General features: G+C 37.8%; 1 protein-coding gene across 6 annotated transcripts in view; it reads left to right on the top strand.

The window, feature by feature from the left end:
• Positions 1-683: 683 nt before the first annotated feature.
• Positions 684-24,372, top strand: part of caskin2 (CASK interacting protein 2) — a 64,251-nt gene continuing 40,562 nt past the window's right edge. For 5 of the 6 annotated variants that reach the window (XM_065242396.2, XM_065242395.2, XM_065242394.2 and 2 more), the window contains exons 1-3: positions 684-824; positions 1,433-1,721; positions 17,276-17,327. In XM_065242396.2, the coding sequence (XP_065098468.1) occupies positions 1,628-1,721; positions 17,276-17,327 (146 nt within the window). In that variant the 5' untranslated portion in view covers positions 684-824; positions 1,433-1,627. Of the gene's footprint in view, positions 825-1,432; positions 1,722-13,419; positions 13,580-17,275; positions 17,328-24,372 lie in introns of those variants that run through there. The other variant, XM_065242393.2, reaches the window with a different exon arrangement.

Raw genomic sequence — 24,372 nt, 5'->3', positions numbered from 1 at the left:
TTATTCTTCTCTAAATTTTTGTTCTGTTGGTTGTATTTTGTTCTAATATTTATAAATGTATTTTTGTTAAAACTAAACATTAAGTGCTTCGATACAAGTGTTGTTTACATCTTGCAAAATGGTCAATTTTGGATTGTTGAAAACAAGCTTTACAGTAAATGCATGATAGTACAGGACATAGACAAGTAAACCAAAAATGAACATATATAGATTACATTTACATTGATATTACAATATTTGTACACTTGATGCCGCCAAGGGACCATCGATAAAGCGTCACGTCACTAGATGTCGCCCTTGCATAAAAAACACAAGCAGTGATTTCGCACGCGTTCGCACAGTTTGAAAATGTGAATCAAGTCACCTTCAATGCATTTGAATATTGTTATATATAGTGAATATTGATAGATTGTCGTCATTACCACTTTTTTTTTTACCGTGCTAAAATGTAAAACCATAGATAGGCTTATATTTTAATATAATAATGATTATACTATTATCTAATAAAACTTACAATATTTTTTTTACGCATACTGGATTGTATTATATGATATATTTCCACTTCGTTATATTATTCAACTTTTGTAGGATATTTTAGTTAAAATTTACTGCGCACCTTTCAGGAAGAGAGCAGCCAGTCAGGCGCGTGACAGACCCGCGCGCACACGCGGCGGACAGTAGTGTGTGGTGTCAAACACGTTCCCAATCTCAAGTATGGGATTTCGCTTTAACGCTGACTGGAATAGAATTGATAAACGGGAATATACTTAGGATTCGCGATTTTTTGAGTCTGTGTATATCACTCGCGAACACACTTTGTGTTGGTAAGTACTAACTGACAGAGCTGCTTGATCTATAGAGGCACGTGAAGCGCTTATTTAGCATAATAGTATTAAAGCCGTATGGACAGGTAAGTTAACAGGAAAATTGTGTATGGTTTGCTTTCAACGACTTGTTAACTGTTCGTGTTACTTTTCACTGACAGAAAGTTATTCCGCGACAAGCGCAGGTTGTTTTAAGTAAGTTAATTTGCTATGTGAAACCTTAACAACAAAAACAACAGATAACAACAACAACAATTTAAAGTTATAACGTTATCCACTTTGGATAATGGCCAATACGCGCCTTTACTACAAAAGCAACCTGTCTGTTTAGAAATAGATAAAAGCCAGTAAACATATCTTATCTTTGATTTAGTTGCATTTAAGAGCAAGGATGCTGCTGCGGCAGGTTTATGTAAGTGACAGAAATGTGCAAAATATGTTGTAAATGCAAAAAAAGGCATATCCGCGATATGTTCTGTAAACACAATTTATATTTATGTGTATCTTTTCTGGTGTATTATTATGAACACATATTGAATAATCTACAGAGCAAGTTATCAATCGAGTTTAGAGTTATGGTGATTATATCATGTCTGTTGTTCCTCTAGGTTTCCTCTGTGATGTGGGTCATATGGATGATTTACACTCAATAACAAAAATCTACTAAATAACCCCCCCCCCCCTTTTATGTGGTAAATGTTTGTGAGGATGTGGTGAACCAAAGGCTAAATCCAATGATTTGTGAATACAAAGGATCATGACATTGTGAGCCCAAATAGTAACACGTTTGCTGGAAAAGAGCCATGGGCAAAGAGCAGGACCTCCTTCTGGCTGTGAAGAATGGAGATCTTCCCTTAGCTCATAAACTCCTGGCCAAGATCAAGACCAACAGAAACAGTGAGTAGATTTTGTGCTGTTTAAGATATTTCTTCATATTGACATTCAGCATGTTTATGGAGTCAGAGATCTCTCATACATTATACATCACGCAAAAATGTACTTAACCATCGCTTCTATTTGCAATGTTTGTTAATATTTTGAAGCATATATTAATTTATTCAATGGAAAATTTTCTTTATTGTATCCACGGTTACCTGTTAGGTGCAGAATTTATTTTTACCAACTTGAACTTAATTTGCTTCATATGACTCAGTTTTAGGGCTGGGTATCGATTCAGATTTTCCACATCGATTCGATTTCGATTCACAAGCTATCAAATGGATTCAATTCTCGATTCAATTTTCGATTCCGGTTCTCGGGTCGGTTTTTATACTCGATTCTCGATTCAACTCAATGAATATAGATTTAATACAAATACTATATGAATAAAGAAGAACAGTGAATGTCAGCACCGATAGCCCTGTGGTTAGTGCGCCGACATCGATTCCCGTCTCTGTGGTCCTTTGCCAATCCTGCTCCCCTATCTCCACCCAACACTTTCCTGTCAACGCTCTACTACAACACTATCCAAATCATAAAAGGCCTTAAAAAGTTATAAAAAAAGAACAGTGAACAGCAGTTTACAAGTGGGTAATTAATAAAAAGAAATTAAAAGCCAGAACACTATCATCGTCGACTTGCTTGCGAAACGTTAACATGCTAAAATGCTTCCATACCTTTGACTTTTTATGTGAAGGTGGCATCAACGTCGCTGAAGCACCTGAAACTGCCATTTTAAGCACTGAATGAATGAATAACATGCTTGCCTCTCGCTCCTTGGTAACATCATGCAAGGCAAAAAAGAGGGTGACTAGTGAAGAAGGCTTGTAAGAATCCTGCCAGATCCTTGTTTGTATTTAGATCTAGTCAGCATGGCAGGGTTCTGACAGTACAATGTTTCATGTGGGAGATGCGTGGTTTTTGTATTGATTTATTCTGACCACACATTTCCCGGGTCTCGTCACTTTTTCCCCGATCCCTTAAGGGCACGTTATAGTCGTGCGTAGGTTCCGCGTAGGTTTTCATTTATACTTTTTCGTCCTCTGCGTCAACGTGCAAACACATGCGGAAACCGCTGGTAGGCAGTATCCACGCATGTAACCACAGTAGCAGCGCGACCGTCAGAGAAGAAGAAGCTTGGCAAGTTAACCCACAAACGAAGAAGAAACAGCAACTTGTTGTGTATGTTTTGAGAAGACAAGCAATGAATGATGGAAGTAAATAAACAGCGACTTTTGTTGCAGTTTGAGTTAAAGGGAAACCAGGCAAGTCTGCGTAAAATTTCTCTACAAGCTCCCCCTAGTGTCTGAAAGTAAATGCTTTCAAACACACTGTCGTAAAAACGAACTGTTGTCCCTCCCCCCTCGGAACCAAGTTTATCAGCTTATTTCCAATCCAGTTATGTTTCCCTTCCATCAAATGTTTTCGATGCTTCTTCCCCGGCTCTGCCATTTGCAACAAACGCTAGCCGTGTTTAGCTCGCCTGCCTCGGTGTTGTTTGCCGTAAAGTGATCCTGCTTCTCGCGATATCTGAGACGTTGCGAGACTGTAGGACACCGGGTCGGATACAGCAAACTTGCAAGTGGGGTATTCTTCCTACAGACGGTAGGGGCAGGCGACAGAGTCTTCATTCGTCCGGTAATGAGTCATTTAACCATATACCGACTTACGAAGATGATTTATTAACATAAAAATGCTGCCTTGTGTCCCTTTAAATTACTCCTCAACTTGGCTCATCTTTGTTTTCACCGTCACAAACGGAAATACCTATGACGCAGTTTTTTTACCTGACGGGAGGGGTTCTGGTGGACCAATCACAGCGCTTGCGGTCCGCGTAGATCTGACGCGCTGTTACAATTTTTGCGAGGTGCACGTCAGGCTACGCAGAGCTACGCATAGGCTACGCACGACTATAAATCGGGCTTTACTTGTGATTATTTCCAGGTGTATGTAATTTATTTTCTCCCTATTTAAGAGTCCTTGTGTGTGTTGTTCAGTACGGGTTCGTCTTTTGTACTTTGTTGTTCATGCCAGTCGTTGTCTTCAGTATGTTCCAGTTCCAGTTCAAGTTAAGTTAAGTGGAGTGTGTTAGTTAAAGTTTAGTGTTTTGTTTACATGCTATGTTTAGTGTAGTTCTAAATTTAGGTATTTGATCTGTTTGTTTTCCCCCCTTGTGGGTTTTTGTTTTCTGTGTTGTGCTTAATAAATTATTTTCGTATTTTTGTATCTGTGTATGCGTTTGGGTTCATCCTCCAGTCAAAATCCTTACAAGACTAGTAATTAAATTAACGTTAATCTTACGTTCAATGTTTGCGAAAAATAAATATGAAAGGAAAAAATCCATTCTGCTCTTTGAGAATCAATTTCGAATCGACCACGTAAAAAACAAAACGATTAATCGAAAAAATAGATTTTTTTGCCCAGCCCTACTCAGTTTGCCAAGATGTTAGTGCACTTAAGTTTAGTTTCAAAACCATCTAACAACTTAGTTAAAGGGGACATTTCACAAGACCTTTTTAAGATGTCAAAGTCGTCTTTGGTGTACCCAGATTACATATGTAAAGTTCTAGCTCAAAATTGCCACTTTTTTGGGTGTGTCCTTTTAATAGCAAACGAACTGATCTCTGCACTAAATGGCTGTGCCGTGGTTGGATAGTGCAGATTAAGGGGCGTTTTTATCCCCTTCTGACATCACAAGGGGAGTCAGATTTCAATGACCTATTTTTTCACATGAATGCAGAGACACTAAGTTACTGGGCTGATCTTTTTAACATTTTCTAGGTTGATAGAAGCACTGGGGACCCAATTATAGCACTTCAACATGGAAAAAGTCAGATTTTCATGCTATGGCACCCTTTATCATCTGAGCTGTATAAATTAAAAGCAATGGCAATACCACACTGACTTCATTTCCAGGTGTCATCCAATCCAACAGCTGCATAAATAAAATTGTTTGACCATTACAGTCAAGTGTGCGCAAAACAGCTTCATAAACACTGAATGTAATTGTAAACCCTGAATTTGGGGTGTTTCCCCCAATTTGTTTAGTCAAATATAAACATTTTCTGGGTCAATTTAAAAAGAGAGTACACCCCCGAAATGAAAATTGTGTCATCATTTACTCACCCTCATGTTGTTCTACACCTGTATGAGTTTCTTTAAACAGAAAATATTTTTTTTTGGAAAAGATACTAACCACAATTGATGGGACCCATTGACTTCCATAGTATTTGTTTATCCTACAATTTTAGTCAGTGGGTATCTTTAATTGTGTAGTTACCATAACTTATCAAAATATCTTATTTTGTGTTCAACAGAAGTAAGAAACTCATTCAAGTTTAGACTAACATGAGGATAAGTCATTGATGAACAAATTTTCATTTTTCGTGAACTACCCAACGATGGGTTAAAATAACCCAGAATTTTGAGAGTGTATAGGTCCTGTATGTTCGGATTAGAACTGGCAAAACATTTCCAAATGTACATTTATAGCAAATCTTGTCAGTCTTATTCAAGTTGGATGGGATGCATTGGTTTTGTACAATACTATAATTTATGAAAACCTGTCTCTTTGTGCATGTTTACTATAAATTGCACCTGTGAATTGAGGTTTATCAACCAAAACCTGTATGTGCTCATCCTCACCCCACCCACTCTTTTACAAATCAGGGATAACCCATATGGCAAACTCACAGATTAACATTACAGAGAATTAGATTTCACCACACTGTTGTTCACTTTACCTTAACAATGTCACTTGGCCATTGTAGTTGATTATTTTTTGTCATTGCTTCCTGGTTTTCTTTTTGCCTAGAATGTAGTAGCCCTGTGAATGACCAGGGTAAACTAATCAGCTGTGCAACACAACAGTTGGCTCAAAACCAGTTAGACATCATATTTAATACATTTATAACTAGAAGTTTTACACAAGCATATACAGGTTATAATACTTACACTTGTTTACAACAGATGGTCATGCCTTCTCAGGACTGTTTTGGAATCTGTTTAATGGGTTAATCCATGTGCGATGTTGTCAGTCATCATTAGTCATTGCTAGTTTAAACTGTGCAAGCCAGCAGTACCTTGAACTGAGCAGATGGGCCAACTTTTAAATATTCATCAAAACTGCAGATTATTAAAAAATGGACCATATTATTAGCATTATCTGAGAACATGCATACATTTTCTATTTTTGGCCTAATTAGCTTAGAGAACACAGAGAAAGTGTAGAAAATACAAACACAGTAGAGAACATGCAGGGTATCTTGAGATCTCAAGCCTCACTGGTAATGACTGCATATAAATAAGCTCGCCTTTTTGCTTGGTTTTTAACCAAGTAAATAGATTCAGAATGAATAATAATTGTTGTTGCTGTAATAAATATGGGCAGTGTGACTTATGTAGTTACTTTACCGTCCAGCTTTTACCTTTCTTTCTTTCTTTCTTTCTTTCTTTCTTTCTTTCTTTCTTTCTTTCTTTCTTTCTTCTCTGTGTCGTTTCTGGTTTCAGGGTTGTTTCGGTTGATAGTGAATCTCTACAGACATTCACATTCTCATTGGTTTGTTATGTAATAGAGTGCAAGTGTAAAATGTAACAAGAAATCAGTGCACTGAGTAATAACGATACAATATTTTACTGCAAACCGTTTTCAGCTTAAAAAAAAATACATTTGTTAAATTTCAAATGAATGCAAGGATATTTAATTAAATGCCAATGTAGCATTTAAGCAGATAATGAGAAGCTGATGCTCGACATGAAGTTGTTGTACGTCTGTGTCGGCCCAGCAAGGTGAATTTAAGCTTTATTTGCCCTGAAAAGTTTGTTTACAGTCATCAGCTGGACAAAAACCCTTTAAAGACAGATGATAATACCAGACTGTGCAACATAAATGAACTTTGCCTGAACTCACAGCTCCATGTCTGCTTTCATTTTTCATGATTTTATCTTTCCCCTGAAGTGAGGAGGAGCCAGTTCAATCTTGTTGATCAATAAGTTAAATCAGTTAAAGTTTATCCCAAATACTTGTCTTACTTCCTCCTTTGTGACGGGCTAAAAATTGGCTAATTTTAAGAAGAAAATGTTGTGTACTATCTATGTATGTACACAGTAAATGTCTTTGTTAGATCACCGAAGGCCCTTTTAATTACAAAACAGGTTATTGTGGACCGTTTTACGTATAATTATAATAATCTTTGCCTTGCTGACGCATTGCTCTATCAGTTGAGCGAGATGAGCACATCATGTAGTGTGTACAGGAACTTCAACAATTATTTACCCATTTTAACTTAATGAACTATAGCTGCATGTTAAAATGGAGTAATATTTTGACTGAAGGATATGCTTAAGTACTAATGTATTTACAGTATATTGTTTGGTAGAGCATGTAGTGCTAGAAACATGAAGGCCATTGGTTTGATTCCCAGGAAAAAAACATATTAATAAAATTAGGGATGCACGATTTATCGGGCGACATATCGTTATCGGGCGATAACTGCTTATTTTTAATATTATCGGTTATCGGTCTGATAGCAAAATTAGGCCGATAAATGAAAGCCGATAAATGATGGATTATTTCGGTTTGTTGAACCACTTCACTTGCTCATTGCTGGCCATGTGTAGTTTTGATTGGTGCTTTCTGTGACATAGCACGAAGATGACACGTGTTGCGGGCTCAAGAAGAGTATGCTAGTCTAGCGCAAAGACAAGATGTCCACGGTCTGGGAGTTTTTCATTGTGAAATTAATATGAATATTTATCGGCCTATATATATACTATGTATATATATAATATTTATATATATATACATAAAACCAAAAAGTTTTATTTATCCCAAGATATTTGTTTCAGAGATCATTTTAGCCACTAGCCAGACTGATAAATAAATACAGACCGGAAGTTTTTTTGGTTCAGGCGGTTAACTGCGACAAGGCGTCGGGATGACTACCAAAGCACACTTGTAGAAATCAGCAGTAAGGGGCGTGTCTACTAAGCGACATCGTTGACTGGGTTGCGTATGTGTGGGGCGGGTCTATCAAATGAAGGTCCAGATTATTTTGGGGTAGGGGCATGTTTGTTCAGGTGATTTCAAATGTCAACATTGGCTTTCAGAGATGATGGACCCCACCTTTAAATTATTATAATTTAAAGGACCCCTCCTTTAAATTATTATAATTATTTGGTACACATTGTCATGGATGACAAGATATTACAGGCCATAACAATATAATATTATCTGTACAAAGTGTCTAATATAGCTGAAAATCAGGCTTTCCTGTTGTCAGTGCCAGCTCTGTTACTGTCAAACTCTTATCAAGGCAGAGTAACAGTGTTGACAGTATACAGTATGTAACACTACTGGCAGCTAAACACAGAGAAACACACGCATGTCATGTCTGGCAACGCTGTTACTCTACCTCTTACAGTATTGACATAGGGTATCACGATTTCAATATACAAGACATTTTTACAAAAAAATTATAATGTTATGGGCTGTAATATCTTGTCATCCATGACAATGGGTTCCAAATTAGTAAAATAATAAACATTGTATCCATCTGAAAGAAGGTGAAAAAATTATCGCTGGACACCAAACGTACCTGAACTTAAATACTGTAACCACCCAAAGAGAGATATAGAGAGTATTTGGTAAAATGTTTTAGTGAATCTTTTTTTTCGTAACTAATTTTGTTTGTATACTGGTAGATTGTGTTCATATTGTCTTAAATGCCTATTTAGCTGCTAAGCTCACCTTGTACGGAGTCATGTGATGTGCGTTACATAACCGGCTGTCTCTTTTATCTCAGCTCATCCACTAAGCTCAGACAGCTTGACAATTTTGTATTTGTTTGTTTGGGACTTTCATGGTGTGGCAGAACGTTCAAGAAACAGTGTAAGAAATTAATCAAGATTCAATATTTTTGGAAGGTACAGTATTACAGTAAAAGCTTTTCCTGGTTTTGTTATGGTAATTCCTATTGAGCATACTGTCACAAAGGCTCGCGATATAGCGGTAATGTGACTGCTGGGTTTCATGTGCCATATATAAGATGCTGAAATCCACGTGGGTTAAAAGGTACAGTCATTTTGTGTATGCTGATCCCACTCCTTTTTGCCGATATCCAGCCAGTAGCAGATATTATAAAATGATTCATTGGTTGGCTTTTTTTTTGTTCAGTTCATGCCAAAACTAGCAAACCTTCCTTTTCTTTTATTTACAGTTTACAGTTTGGTATACAGTTTACCCGTGCAGATATAAAATCTGATATCTTAATAACCATAATAACATAGGTGCTATGTGTATTTTGTACATTACTAATTACTGGAAAAATTAAGGCAGGTCATTAAACTTTATTACCCTAAATTGGTTCTGGCAAGCCAAACCAAGTCAGTAGTGGACTGACTAATCTTTTGAGAGCTTTATCTTCAACACCTGCTTGCTAGTGCTACTGTAAATCCTCCAAAACATCCAATAAGGTCTTATTCTTTAGTAGTTTTAATGGTTTGATCAGAAATGTGATCATGCAATAACTTGCCAAGACACAGAAGATTAAAAGTTTGCTGTGATAAAAAGTGGTAATGTGTGACTTTATGAAGATGTCATAGTTTTACAATTTAACTGGGTCTTGCTTACAGAAGATTAGTTGAATGAGCTGGCCCTCTTAAAGTTTTGGTTTTCGCTGTTTTTAGGTCTAACTGAACTAATTTTCTGGCTTATTTGACTTGTTGGGAATAAACCTCAGTTGTAGAGTAGCTTAACAAATTCTTAAACCAGATTCATAGTGTTGTGTTAATCATACCAAATGTACAAATTTGAGCTGCAATGCTGTTATATTTCCCCTAGGATTTCGCTGTAACATGTCTTGTATTAGCAGAATAGTTAATTATGAATTATTTCAAACTATTATTCAACCCATATGACTGTTGGATCATTTGTCAGTTTCCCCAAATACGACCCTCAGTTTACTAAATTAGCCCTCTACTGGCAGCAGGTGAAACTTAATATATTGGGTATGAAATTGTATAATTTTATTTTGCTGTAAAGATATGTATTGCTGTAAATCTCAGTTTTGGTGTACACTTAAAAGGGGACATTTCACAAGACTTTTTTAAAATTTAAATAAATCTTTGGTGTCCCAAGAGTGCGTGTGTGAAGTTCTAGCTCAAAATATCATATATATATATATAATTTATTATAAAGTTGTCACTTTGTAGGTGTGAGCAAAAATGTGCCGTTTTGGGCGTGTCCTTTAAAATGCAAATGAGCTGATGTGTGCACTAAATGGCAGTGCTGTGGTTGGATAGTGCAAAATATGGGGCTGTATTTTATCCCTTCTGATATCACAAGGAAAGCCAAATTTCAATTACCTATTTTTTCACATGCTTGCAGAGAATGGTTTACCAAAACTAAGTTCTTGTGTTGATCTTTTTCATATTTTCTAGGTTGATAGAAACACTGGGGACCCATTTATAGCACTTAAACATGGAAAAAGGCAGATTTTCATGATATGTCCCCTATAAAAACTTAAAAAACTGCTTTCAGACGTGAAACGTCATTTTTCGATTGTGAAATAGCATTGATTCTGGTTTGTTTTGTGACTGATTGCATCATTACGTCAGCTCGGAATGTGAAGCGGAATGTGAATTTGTGACCAATTGCGTCATGCTCTAATGGGGTTATATCTTCCGAACTATCTTTAAAGCCATAAATATTTTTGAAACCATTTCTACAATTCTACAAACGCACAAAATAAAATGCGTAAATCAATATCACGATGACGTCTTAATGCCCTTGCTGCTAGTGCCTGCATTAAAATACTGCATTCCTTCCTCTCTGCACAGCATTAAGTTTGGCAATTACAAGCTGCACTGCTAATAAATGAATAACTTGCCCCATCATGACTGCAATCCTTTCTCCATTTTCCAAGCGTGCCTTGTTTTGTTTAATCTTGGTTGCTAGGTTACCAATAGCACTGTCATTTGCTCAAACAGCTTGAAACGCACCTAATTCGCATTTGTTTGATTTTCTTTGTTTTTGCACGTTTTGAAGATTCGCTTCACGTTTGGTGTAAACCCTGCAACTGTCGCTCATTTTCCTTAACTCCACTCCTTCAAGTCTAACTAACAAGACCGCGTGCGGCACCCGGAAGTGCAGTCTGCAAAATGCCTGCGCAACATTACCCATAGTGTGTAAACTTTGGCCCTGTCCCCAAAGGCACATTCCGGACTTGTGGACTTCCTCAGAGTCCACACCAAGCGTGCCGCACAAGCCCTGAAAAGTGAAGCCAAAACGTCTCGATCGCCCCCAGTGACTGGTCCCAGTATAGGTCATAAACCCCACCTCCCACATGTTTTTCATTGGGACTTGAGACCAACTACAGATTTTAATTACACTTCAATTATCTTTTTTCAGAAGCTGGTTTCTGTCATTTACTGTAGTGTTTATCAAGCTGATGTAAAATCAGGTGTTTGTTTTTAAAATAAGTTTGTTTTTAGTTAGTTATTTAATGCTATAAAAATGGTGATGTCACGTTATGATGGACAGCTGTGATATGCGCATTCTGCGAGGGGGGGGCCTTGATTTTGCGGCTTTACTTCCTGCTCACTACTGCGCAGGACTGGTCCCGAAATCGCTGCTGCGCAGACTCAAGACCCAAGATGTCAGCGCCGTATCAGGACACTGGTGGCTTTAGTTTTTACCAATGGAAGAGAGCGAACGGGCGTCGTCCATCTTTTTTTACAGTCTATGGTCCAGACTTTGATGTGCAGACCTTACGGACCCTTGACGCGAGTCCATGATGGCGCATGGGAGTCATATTTTGGGACAGACTGGAGCATCACGCCGGAAATAGGAAGAGAAGTTGCCCATTAGTGTGAACTTCTCCCATCTGTCGTCTGATTTGTCTGATCGCTCACTTCAGAGCATAAAAATTACAGATTGGACACCCTACGGACTCGTAGACTAAGCGAGCACGTGCAATTTAAGGCCATGAGACTGAAGTGTGCAATTTGGGACAGGGCTTTTATCGATCACCCATCAAACGGTCATTACCGTTTTATCAGGGAAAATCATACACTATACAAGTTATAGAAATATACAGTTTTAAAATGAAAAACTTTTTAAATTATAATTTACAAACTCTTCTTTATTATAAATAATTTGATTCTTGAAGCATTTTACTGTATTATTTCTTTATTGCAATCCCAAAGACTGCCCAGTCAACATTAATCAAACACATATATGTGCATCTTACACTAAAAACATGGAAAATCTATATGTCTCTATATAAGCTTGGGAATGAACTTGATATTGTTGTGTCTGCTACAGAGTATTATAGCTGGAGGAATACACACAAGGTTTTATGTTTGACTAAATTAATTTCCTGTTTAGCTCAGTGGTGGAGCAATGCGTGAGCAGGGCAAAATGTCATGGGTTGAACCCAGGGACCACACATACAGATAAAAATACATACCTTGCAATGCACTGTAAGTTGCTTTGGATATATGCATCTAGCAAATGCATAAAATGTAAATGTGAATGTCATAAAAGCATAGGAACAGCATGTAAACAGTTATTATACATTACTAGAGGTTTTCAGTTCTGCTCATGTTGTTTTGTGTTTATGTAAATCCTTCTATCAAATGAACCGAGTAAATACAACCCATTAGGGTCCATAGTGTGAATGCAGTTGTGTTTTCAAAGGCTGCATGGAAGATAAGATGCATGGAAACATGCTTTCAACCAAAAAAAGGCCAGTTGACAATGAAAGGTTTGATACAAGGTTTCCTTCGAATTGATTCATTATATGTATTGTATGTGTGGGTTTAGGGAGTGGTTGAACCCTGTGTGGTTACTGTGGCTCATTTCATTCGAAAGATGCCCACATTAGAAGCAGCTCTACCATTTAACGAGAAAAGACCACTGTTGACAGACACAAAGCGTGTTTGTGTTTGCGCGCACGCTTTTGTGCGGATGCTTGGAGCGAGGGTGGGAGAGAGGGCGACAGACAGAAGTCGAGTGATCGGGTGGGTAAACCATGTCTGGAATGTTGTTTCATGTTGAAACTCGACCCCTTCTCGAAAGGCCAACAACTTTCATTTAAACAGGCTTTTTTCTTACTGCTCCGATATGTAAAGTTCATATAGTAGCTCTCTTGGCTGTGTGCCCGCTGTCGCCATTGGGTTCTGTTGGAGCTCAACAGGACCTGTGATGAGGCCTGTAGGATTGGGATGGGGTCAAAGGCACCCCTCAGATCAACATAAAATTGTGAAGAAATAGGATACAAGCCTGCTCAAATTGGTTTAAATGGTAAATTGCTTCAGCATTCCTGCTGCTCTTATTTCTGTTGTAGGTCTTATACACATCATTGATCTAAAACACTGTGTAAAATCATGATAAAAACATCCATGAAGTCATTGTTTATCTTATTCTTTACCTGATACTTTTTTGACCATGACCGTGAAAGGTCGTGCCATAAAGTTTAGTGAGTGAAATTTTAGGTTTGTGCTGTCCTACAAAAAGTTGCAGTTTGCAGGAGGAAAAAATGTTTTTTTTAAATATGTGGAGGAAGGAATGCATTGCTCCCACCATGCTGGTGGAACAATTGGTTATATATTTGGTTTCCTGCAGTTTCTGATTTGGACCAGGGCAGGAGAAGAGAGGGCCTTTTGTGATGGTGATTTGATGAGAATGGATTTGATTTGAGGGTTTTAGAGCAAGTGAATGATGGAGGTCCAGACTTCAGAGGATGTAAAGATGCATGTATAGGTGGATGTTATTAAAGTCAGAATGGGACAAGTGGCTATGTGTGTACTGACAGGTAAGTAAACGTTGTTTAGATTTTGACCTTTTGACTTTTTAGCATTCTCAGTGTTATCATTGAGGGAGATAAGAGATTCCGGTCAAGGGATGTTGTGTAGCTCTGAGGTTAATAATGACACAGCACAATCTTGTTGATGGGACAGACTTGTGTTTAGTCACTGACAGTTGAGACAGTTTTGCAATCGTCATGCATCACTTATTGACCTCCGATTACACTTTTTGGGACCTCAGTGATATTTTAGTTGTTCATGTTTTTGATGTATTGATATGTATTGAAGGTATCTGTTTTAACTAGGATTTAAATTGTAATTATGTTGGCTTGAGAAAGCCAACATACTGTTGTTGCACTTAAACTTATTATTATTATTATTATTATTCTTTTTCTTCTGAGACTAAAATTTCTAACTCTAACTCGTCCTAGAGCTTTCAAGCTACAGCCATCAAACTTTGGACAGACTTTCGGTCTGATCTGACGAGGTGTGCTATATCTTTTCTAACTGATGGGACCTTCCGAATTCCTAAACGGGGCGCTGAAACACCCCAAAATTTCCATTGACTTAACATTGAGACAAACTTTGACGGGTCAAAGCTGCGAGTGAGAAACTTGTAGAAACTTGTGGCTTACCACATTTAAGGAGGCTGACAGGCTGTGTAAGAACATACCTCACAATGGGGTGTAAGCTGTACCCCTGGGGTGTAAGAGGCCCCCAAAATTTCCCATTGACTTATAATGGGGCAGGAAACATGCCCATAAAAGGGAATAAAAGCGTCCCAGATGGAATATCTTCACTTTAGAGTGTCTTAGAGACATGGGGGTGGGCTCATTTTACTCAAGCATCCAATCAGTCTCTTAGGATCACCCTAGAGCTATTAAGCCACGCCCCTAGCAACCATTTTGGGTACCCTAGCAACATCTCCCATAGACTACCATTATAAAAAGCCCAGATGGATATCTTTGCACCAGAGTGTCACAGAGACATAGGGGTGGGCTCATTTTACTCAGGCATCCAATCAGTCTCTTAGGATTCTTATTGAGGTATTAAGCCACGCCCCTAGCAACAAAATATGAAGACCCTAGCAACATAATAAACAAAGCCTTATATCTCTGGATCTGAACATCGTAGAGACACAGGGGTTGGACCGTTTTACTTGTGGCTTGAAGTGTAATCATTATGGGATGCCAATTTTCTCCCTAGCAACCAAACTTAGTACCCTAGCAACGGAATAAACAAAGCCTTATATCTCCGCATCAGAACATTGTAGAGACACGGGGGTTGGACCGTTTTACTTGTGGGTTGAAGGGTGATCATTATGGGATGCCAATTTTCTCCCTAGCAACCAAACTTAGTACCCTAGCAACGCAATAAATGTTAGCTTCATGCTAGCTTCCTGCTAATCATGCTAGCTTCATGCTAACATCATGCTAGCTTCATGTTAATCATGCTAACTTCATGCTAGCTTCATGCTAATCATGCTAACTTCATGCTAGCTTCATGCTAATCATGCTAGCATCATGTTAGCTTCATGCTAATCATGTTAGCATCATGCTAGCTTCATGCTAATCATGCTAACATCATGCTAGCTTCATGCTAATCATGCTAACATCATGCTAGCTTCATGCTAATCATGCTAACATCATGCTAGCTTCATGCTAATCATGTTAGCATCATGCTAATCATGCTAGCATCATGCTAGCTTCATGCTAGCATCATGCTAGCTTCATGCTAATCATGCTAGCATCATGCTAGCTTCATGCTAATCATGCTAGCATCATGCTAGCTTCATGCTAATCATGCTAGCATCATGCTAGCTTTATGCTAATCATGCTAACATCATGCTAGCTTCATGCTAATCATGCTAGCATCATGCTAGCTTCATGCTAATCATGCTAGCATCAGGCTAGCTTCATGCTAATCATGCTAGCATCAAGCTAGCTTCATGCTAATCATGCTAGCATCATGCTAGCTTCATGCTAACATCATGCTAGCTTCATGCTAATCATGCTACCATCATGCTAGCTTCATGCTAATCATGCTAGCATCATACTAGCTTCATGCTAATCATGCTAGCTTCATGCTAGCTTCATGCTAATCATGCTAGCATCATGCTAGCTTCATGCTAATCATGCTAGCTTCATGCTAATCATGCTAGCTTCATGCTAATCATGCTAGCATCAAGCTAGCTTCATGCTAATCATGCTACCTTCATACTTAAACATACTAACAGCCAGATAGCCTACTAAACTAAACTTATGTCAAACCGTTTTAAACGTTCAGGCTACGCTTTCTCAAGCCAACATAAAGTTTGTCTTCAAACTTTACTATCTAGTTGACAGTAATGTGTCAATTTAATATTTGCATATTGGTCTTTTAATCTGTTTTTCCATTAATATAGTTTATTATTGTTAGTCTGTCTGTATTGCAACCTTTACAGGACCTTTAAATGAAAACTTGTGCATTTATGTAGTTTATAATCTTAAAGTCATGGGTTTGAGTCTCAGAAAAAACACATGATGTAGGGGAGAGCGGCGCACAACCTAACGCGCTTTGGTTTTGGCTGAATCATTAAAAAAAGTTTGATTAATTATATTTTTACACAAGCAACACACACATCTTTGCAACAAATGACCATTTAAAGTTTGTTTATATTACTTACCATTCTTGAAAATATTTTCAAGCCTACCAAAAAGTTGCTAAGAGCTGCAGACATATTTTAAAATGATGCTATGTTTTAGTCAACAAGACACTGATTAATATGACATAACTTTGGTTTTGGTGTCTTTGGTGTTAACACACCCAACTCAGAAACCGAAAAAACATATGATGAAAAATGTCCTAACATGCCACCAAAACACTCTTTCATCAATAACTCTATGGAAAAACATTAAACCTTTTCATAAATTTGCAGGAGACTGTCTTTTGGCAGTGTGAAAACTATAACAGAAAACCAAATCGCTCAACCCTGTGCGACAATGTAAACGGTCCGTGTTACAATTAACACCGCGTTAGTTTATGTCCCGTGGACCCCTATCAGTCAATGAAATGCAAAACACATCTAGTTTCCTTTTCACATTATCTGCAAGAATACCATGTACAGTGAATATTTGATAAAACCTGAAGGGAGTGATTTTAAAAGTGGGTCAAGTATGCAATAACAAGCATTTTAGATAAGATATTTTAAGACTAAGCAACAACAAATCACTAAGTCCGTTGGTGTGTGCCATTTAAAGAGACCTTTTTGCATTGTCATGTATTGGTTGTCACTTTCTGGCCATGGCATGAATGATGGCAAATGAGTTAAACAGATGGCAAAAGCCAGCTTTGTGCTCTTATATACTCTACATTGAGCTTATTCAAATAACTTATTACGAATTTGGATTGTTATGATGCAGTGTTGTTTTTTAAGGACTAAATAAGACGACCATCTTTATTATTGGCTGTTCTTTTAACTGAGCTTCAGTTAAAAATTTCTTATATATGCTGTTTTTTGTAATCTGGGCAATTAATACAACACAACCATCAATCTCCTTTTTGTTTGTGAGTACAGAAAATATCCTGTTGACAGTTTGAAACAAGTACTTTCTTGCCATAAGAGCATCATGCCTCATGCATCTATAATAGAGGCGTCAGCAACTGACTGATTTGTTGAATGTATTTCATCATTCCCTGATGTTTTTCCATCTGTTTTTCTGTAGAGTTACTGGGCTCCACAAAGAGGCTAAATGTGAACTACCAAGACCAAGATGGGTAAGTTTTCTAATTTTCCACACATCATGTGTGAATTATGACCGGTCCAAATTGTGGAGAAGAGGGAAACTTGACCTCATTTTTCACATTTAGGTTTTTGGTGGGTAGCTCTCATGCATGTTTTGGGCAAGTTATTTTCCAGTTGCTCAAACTGAGCACATCAGGCCATATCCACATTAATCTACTGTAGATAAATACCTTTAATGGTCAGGCGTCATCTGTGTCAGATGTATTCTTTGTTGTCTTCTGTGTCAGTTTTGTGTGTATTCATGAGGTGTATTTTACATATTTGTCAATGCTAGCACAGTAACTAGCATGCACAACAATGCCACTACACAATGGAGCTGCCATATTGATTGTTTGAATAGATCAAGTTACTTGACTTTTCTTTAGGTCTTATAATATCAACATTTAAAACAAGAATATTTTACATCACACAATTTGAAATCCTTGCCCCCTCATTCCCTGACACCCCAAGCGATATTGCTAAAAATAAATGTGTACATTGTTATTCTTGTTACATATTTTTTTACAGAATACAAAAACATTTAGGCAAGGTTAGGAGTTCAAGTTAACACTAATTGTAACAATTAAACATTTAACAGTATGCAGTATTTACAATGTGAACCGAAGCTAAAAGTGAATCATTTTCTTTTCAGGGCTCTTGTGTAGTAGGGGAGAGCGGGGCACAACCTAACGCTTTTTGGTTTTGGCTGAATCATTCAAAAAATATTTGAGTTTGATTAATTATATTTTTACACAAGCAACACACACATCTCTACCACAAATGACCATTTGAAGTTTGTTTCTAGTACTCACCATTCTTGGACAATTACACCAAACGTGACAGAAGTGCAAACTTTACAACTTACCCCATAGGTAGGGTTAATTGTAACAGGCAGGGGGTTAGTTGTAACACTTGCTAAAAATTAAGTTTGCAGGCAAATATTTCAATACTATTTTGTCTATATACTTGAAGTGGATATTGTTATATATCTGTCTATAATAGACAGGTATCCACGCTGTATTCATTCATCCAGCCCTTTTCTAACAATAGTTCAATTATAAATGGATACAAATGTCTAAATATGTGAGAAAAAGCAGCACAATTATGACAAAACATTTTTTTATATATAACCCAGTCTGTAATAACCATACTACAGTTTCAAAATCAAATTCTGAGATAATGAGCATCAAAGTCTGATTTTAACCATTCATTATGATTTCAATCTTTGATGTGACCTTATTTAATCAATATTAAAGATTAAACAAAAACTAGATATGCAATTCCCAAGGAATTACCAGTGCATGAAAATGCAAAAAGTTGATTGACAGAAATGTAAAAGAAATTTAGTCTAGTAGTTTACCTGGCTGTTGACATGTTTTAGTGTGAAGCTAGCATGATTTAAAAAAGTTATCATGATTCAGCATGACGTTAGCATAATGCTAGCATGAAGCTAGCATGAAGCTAGCATGATTAGCATGAAGCTAGCATCATGCTAGCTTCATGCTAATCATGCTAGCATGATGCTAGCTTCATGCTAATCATGCTAGCTTAAAGCATGATGCTAGCATGATTAGCACGATGCTAGCATGATTAGCATGAAGCTAGCACGATGCTAGCATGATTAGCATGAAGCTAGCATGATGCTAGCATGATCAGCATGAAGCTAGCACGATGATAGCATGATTAGCATGATGCTAGCATGATTAGCATGAAGCTAGCATGATGCTAGCATGATTTGCATGAAGCTAGCATGATGCTAGCATGATTAGCATGAAGCTAGCATGATGCTAGCATGATTAGCATGAAGCTAGCATGATGCTAGCATGATTAGCATGAAGCTAACATGAAGCTAGCATGATGTTAGCATGATTAGCATGAAGCTAGCATGATGCTAACATGATTAACATGAAGCTAACACGATGTTAGCATGATTAACATGAAGCTAGCACGATGCTAGCATGATTAGCATGAAGTTAGCACGAAGCTAGCATGATTAGCATGAAGCTAGCACGATGCTAGCATGATTAGCATGAAGCTAGCACGATGCTAGCATGATTAGCATGAAGCTAGCACGATGCTAGCATGATTAGCATGAAGCTAGCATGATGCTAGCATGATCAGCATGAAGCTAGCACGATGATAGCATGATTAGCATGATGCTAGCATGATTAGCATGAAGCTAGCACGATGCTAACATGATTAGCATGAAGCTAGCACGATGGTAGCATGATTAGCATGAAGCTAGCACGATGCTAGCATGATTAGTATGAAGCTAGCACGATGTTAGGATGAAGCTAGCATGATGTTAGCATGATTAGCATGAAGCTAGCATGATGTTAGCATGATTAGCATGAAGCTAACATGATGCTAGCATTATTAGCATGAAGCTAGCATGATGTTAGCATGATTAGCATGAAGCTAGCATGATGCTAGCATGAAGCTAGCATGATGCTAGCATGATTAGCATGAAGCTAGCATGATGCTAGCATGATTAGCATGAAGCTAGCATGATGCTAGCATGATTAGCATGATGTTAGCATGATTAGCATGAAGCTAACATGATTAGCATGAAGCTAACATGATTAGCATTGAAGCTAGCATTAAGCTAGCATGATTAGCATGAAGCTAGCATGATGTTAGCATGATTAGCATGAAGCTAGCATGATGTTAGCATGATTAGCATGAAGCTAACATGATGCTAGCATGATTAGCATGAAGCTAGCATGATGCTAGCATGATGTTAGCATGAAGCTAGCATGATGCTAGCATGATTAACATGAAGCTAGCATGATGCTAGCATGATTAGCATGAAGCTAGCATGATGTTAGCATGATTAGCATGAAGCTAGCATGATTAGCATGAAGCTAACATAATTAGCATGAAGCTAACATGATTAGCATTGAAGCTAGCATGAAGCTAGCATGATTAGCATGAAGCTAGCATGAAGCTAGCATGATTAGCATGAAGCTAGCATGATGTTAGCATGATTAGCATGAAGTTAGCATGATTAGCATGAAGCTAACATGATTAGCATTGAAGCTAACATGATGTTAGCATGATTAGCATGAAGCTAGCATGATTAGCATGAAGCTAGCATGATGCTAGCATGATTAGCATGAAGCTAGCATGATGCTAGCATGATTAGCATGATGCTAGCATTATGCTAGCATGATTTAGCATGAAGTTAACAAAATTTAACATGAAGCTAGCATGATTTAGCATTAAGTAAGCAAGATTTATTATGAAATTAGCATAAAGCTAGCATGAAACTAGCACGAAGCTAGCATGACTTAGCATGAAGCTAGCATGAAGCTAATATGACCCAAAGACCCAACCCCCATGTCTCTATGATGTCCGGATCCAGAGATATGAGGCTTTGTTTATTATGTTGCTAGGCTGCTCATATTTGGTTGCTATGGGCGTGGCTTAATACCTCAATAAGGATGGTGAGATACTGATTGGATGCCTGAGTAAAATGAGCCCACCCCCATGTCTCTGTGACACTGTGCTGCAAAGATATCCATCTGGGCATTTTATAATGGCAGTCTATGGGAGATGTTGCTAGGGTGCCCAAAATGGTTGCTAGGGGCGTGGCTTGATAGCTCAATAAGGATCCTAAGGGACTGATTGGATGCCTGAGTAAAATGAGCCCACCCCCATGTCTCTATGACACTGCGCTGCAAAGATATCCCATCCGGGACGTTTTTAGTTCCTTATATGGGCATGATTCCTGCCCCATTATAAGTCTATGGGGAAATTTGGGGACCTCTTACACCCCAGGGGTACAACTTACACCCCATTGTGAGGTATGTTCTTACAGAGCCTGCCAGCCTCTTCAAATGTGGCAAGTCACAAGTTTCTGTGAAATCCTAGGTCTGAGCTACGACTCGTCAAAGTTTGTCGCAATGTTAAGTCTATGGGATTTTTCGGCTGCTTTTTCGCCCCTGGGGCGAAGACCGTACCCCCGATCGCTTATAAAAGTCATAGCACACTATTCCCGAATAGTCCGCACGTTTGAAAGTTTGAATGAAGTTTCTAAGTTAAACGGTTCGAGTCGTATTAATTGCGGAAATTTGGTTGGAAGAATAATAATAATAATAATAATAATAATAATAATAATAAAAAGCCCAGTAAGAACAGTACAGCGCATTTTCAATGCACTGTAATAAATTTGACACGATTTTTGATAAGACGTGAACATTTATTTTGTTGGCAGACAGCAATCATTCATGTGTAGCCTATTTAAAACAACGGCAAGAATTAAGCTAATGTTAGCGTTTTTTGTATCGTAAGTGCTGAGGGGTTAGTTGTAACACAGCATTACAATGAACTCTTTCACCGCCAGCGTTTTTAAAAAAAGTTGCCAGCCAGCGCCAGCGTTTTTCATGATTTTCACCAAAGTTTAATGCCTTCCAGAAAATGTTCTTCTTTAAATAAATAAACATACAATATACCAAATGAAAGAACAGACCCTCTGCTTTCAAAAAAAAAAAAAAAACGTTTCATCCTACCTTTAGTGGTTCTTTTGCAATCAGCTTTTGAATATGGGTAGGTTTTTGCAAAAACACCATATTTTGAGCAAAAAGCAAAAATAATTCCATTTTTGTGACGGACTTTTCATAGAGATCCCATTCAGAGCGATCTTTAAAACAGACACGGACATGCAGCTGCTTGCCATAGGGCAATACTTCCGATTTTAAAAAGTTGCGGAAGGGCGCCACCTGGTGGATAATAGCGGTATTGCGGAAAGACGGAAAATCTCGTCATTGGCGGGGAAGCGTTTTCTCTTAATTGACGAGATATCTCGTCTATGGCGGGGAAAGAGTTAAACCTGCTGGGTCAAAATATTTTCGAGCCCACCCAAAAAGTTGCTAAGAGCTGCAGACATATTTCAAAATGATACTATGTTTGGATTTGGTATCTTACACACCCAACTTAGAAACCGAAAAAAACATATGATGAAAAAATTTACTTGCATGCCACCAAAACACACATAAATAACTCTCTGGAAAAACATTATACATTTCCAATAATTTGCGGGAGATCGTCTTTTGGCAGCGTGACAAAATTACCGGAAAAATAAAATGCTCAACCTTGTGCATCAATGTAAACAGTGCGTGTTACAACTAACCCCGTGTTAGTTTTTGCCCCGCGCACCCCTACATCTAAAAACTGAATGCAGTAACAGGCCTGTTTTACTGTTTACTAAAGTATATGCCTTGCAGGCATATAGTGCTGTTCCATCACGTGTCTTGTTTTGTTTGCTGAGCTTGCTGTGGTTTTGTCTGCTTTCACAGTTTGTTTGCATTGATTCTTTCCAAACATTTAAAGAAGGTGCTGTAACACCTACAGTACCTGTGCAAGTCAAAATTACATTGTCAGTAAACCCGACACAAACTTGTATTTATTTCTCACTGGTCCTCATGGCTTGTAACGATAGTGAGAATTACTAAGAAAGAAAATAAATACTTAATTCAAAATAAATAAGTAATGAATTATTCATTTTATTTATTAATACTTTATTGTGGAGTGTGAATTTCCAGCTGTGCAGCCAATGCTGTCTAAAGTTCCTCAGATCATAATTATAATTTGTGCGTAGTTTCAGTCAGTGAACAAAAAAGAGAGCCTGGGTTCAGTTCTGACCACTGGAGCCTTATAAAGTAACTCTTCTGTATTAAAAACTTTCAGTTCAGACTGCATGTTTTGCATATTGATGAACATTGTTGCTATGAGGTGGAACATTCTTGATGATACTTGGACTGAAAAGTTAGAGAAACATTGGACTAACTGTGATGATCAAAGAAAAGTGATGTGGTTTGATTTGTTTTTCTCATGACTCATTTCTCATGCCGTAAAGCTACCAATGCTATTTGAAATCAAAGCTTCTTAGACTAAAGAGATCACACTTAAAATACTGGACTGTAGCTTTGGAAAATGTTGTTTGAAGATGAAACTGCTATGTGTAAATATTTGTGTCCTGTGAGCAGAGAGCCACTGTGCATAAAGAGAAGATGATGTGAAAGAAGCTTGTGTAGTTGTTAGTCACATCTGAAGTCATGCTAATGGCCATCAAATCATTTCGGAAGTGCTAAGTATATAACATGACAATGTGTAAGCGGTATGTGTAGAAAAAAGGCATTTGTTATTAAATGTGTCTCCCATTAGTCTACAGAGATGAGTGTGGCAGAAAATTAAAAGTGTATCCTGATAAAGTTAAAGGAATAGTCTACTCTTTTGCCATATTAAACTATGTTATTACCTCAACCTAGATTAATTAATACATACCTATCTTTTTTCAATGCGTGCACTGTACAGCGCGTTATGAATGTGTTAGCATTTAGCCTAGCCCCATTCATTCCTATGGTACCAAAAAAAGTTTTATTTTGTGGCACCATACTTACTGGTGTAACTCCTCATGTAACAGTCTTTAAATAGGGAAAACACAGAAGTGTTTGGTGGCTTCCCTGTTTGGTACCATAGGAATGAATGGGGCTAGGCTAAATGCTAACACATTCACGACGCGCTGTACAGTGCACGCATTGAAAAAAGATAGATATGTATTAATTCGTCTAAGTTGAGGTAATAGCAAGAGCAAGAAATGGGAATCGAGTTCCTGAGGGACCTGAAGCTGAAATGCAGGAAAACATTTCATTATTTAAGACTATCATTGATTCTCTTTCTTTCTTTCTTTCTTTCTTTCTTTCTTTCTTTCTTTCTTTCTTTCTTTCTTTCTTTCTTTCTTTCTTTCTTTCTTTCTTTCTTTCTTTCTTTCTTTCTTTCTTTCTTTCTTTCTTTCTTTCTTTCTCTCTCTCTCTCTCTCTCTCTCTCTCTCTCTCTCTCTCTCTCTCTCTCTCTCTCTCTCTCTCTCTCTCTCTCTAACGCACGCACAAACACACACACACACACACACACACACACACACACACACACACACACACACACACACACACAGAACGACAGATGTATGGCAATGGCCTATACAGTAATTTATGTTTATACTTTCATATATTCTGTTCAACGTACTCGCACTCAATACTT

The sequence above is a fragment of the Paramisgurnus dabryanus genome, chromosome 1 (assembly GCF_030506205.2).
Source record: "Paramisgurnus dabryanus chromosome 1, PD_genome_1.1, whole genome shotgun sequence".
NCBI classification, from domain to species: domain Eukaryota; kingdom Metazoa; phylum Chordata; class Actinopteri; order Cypriniformes; family Cobitidae; genus Paramisgurnus; species Paramisgurnus dabryanus.
This window is presented reverse-complemented; position numbering and strand designations above follow the sequence as displayed.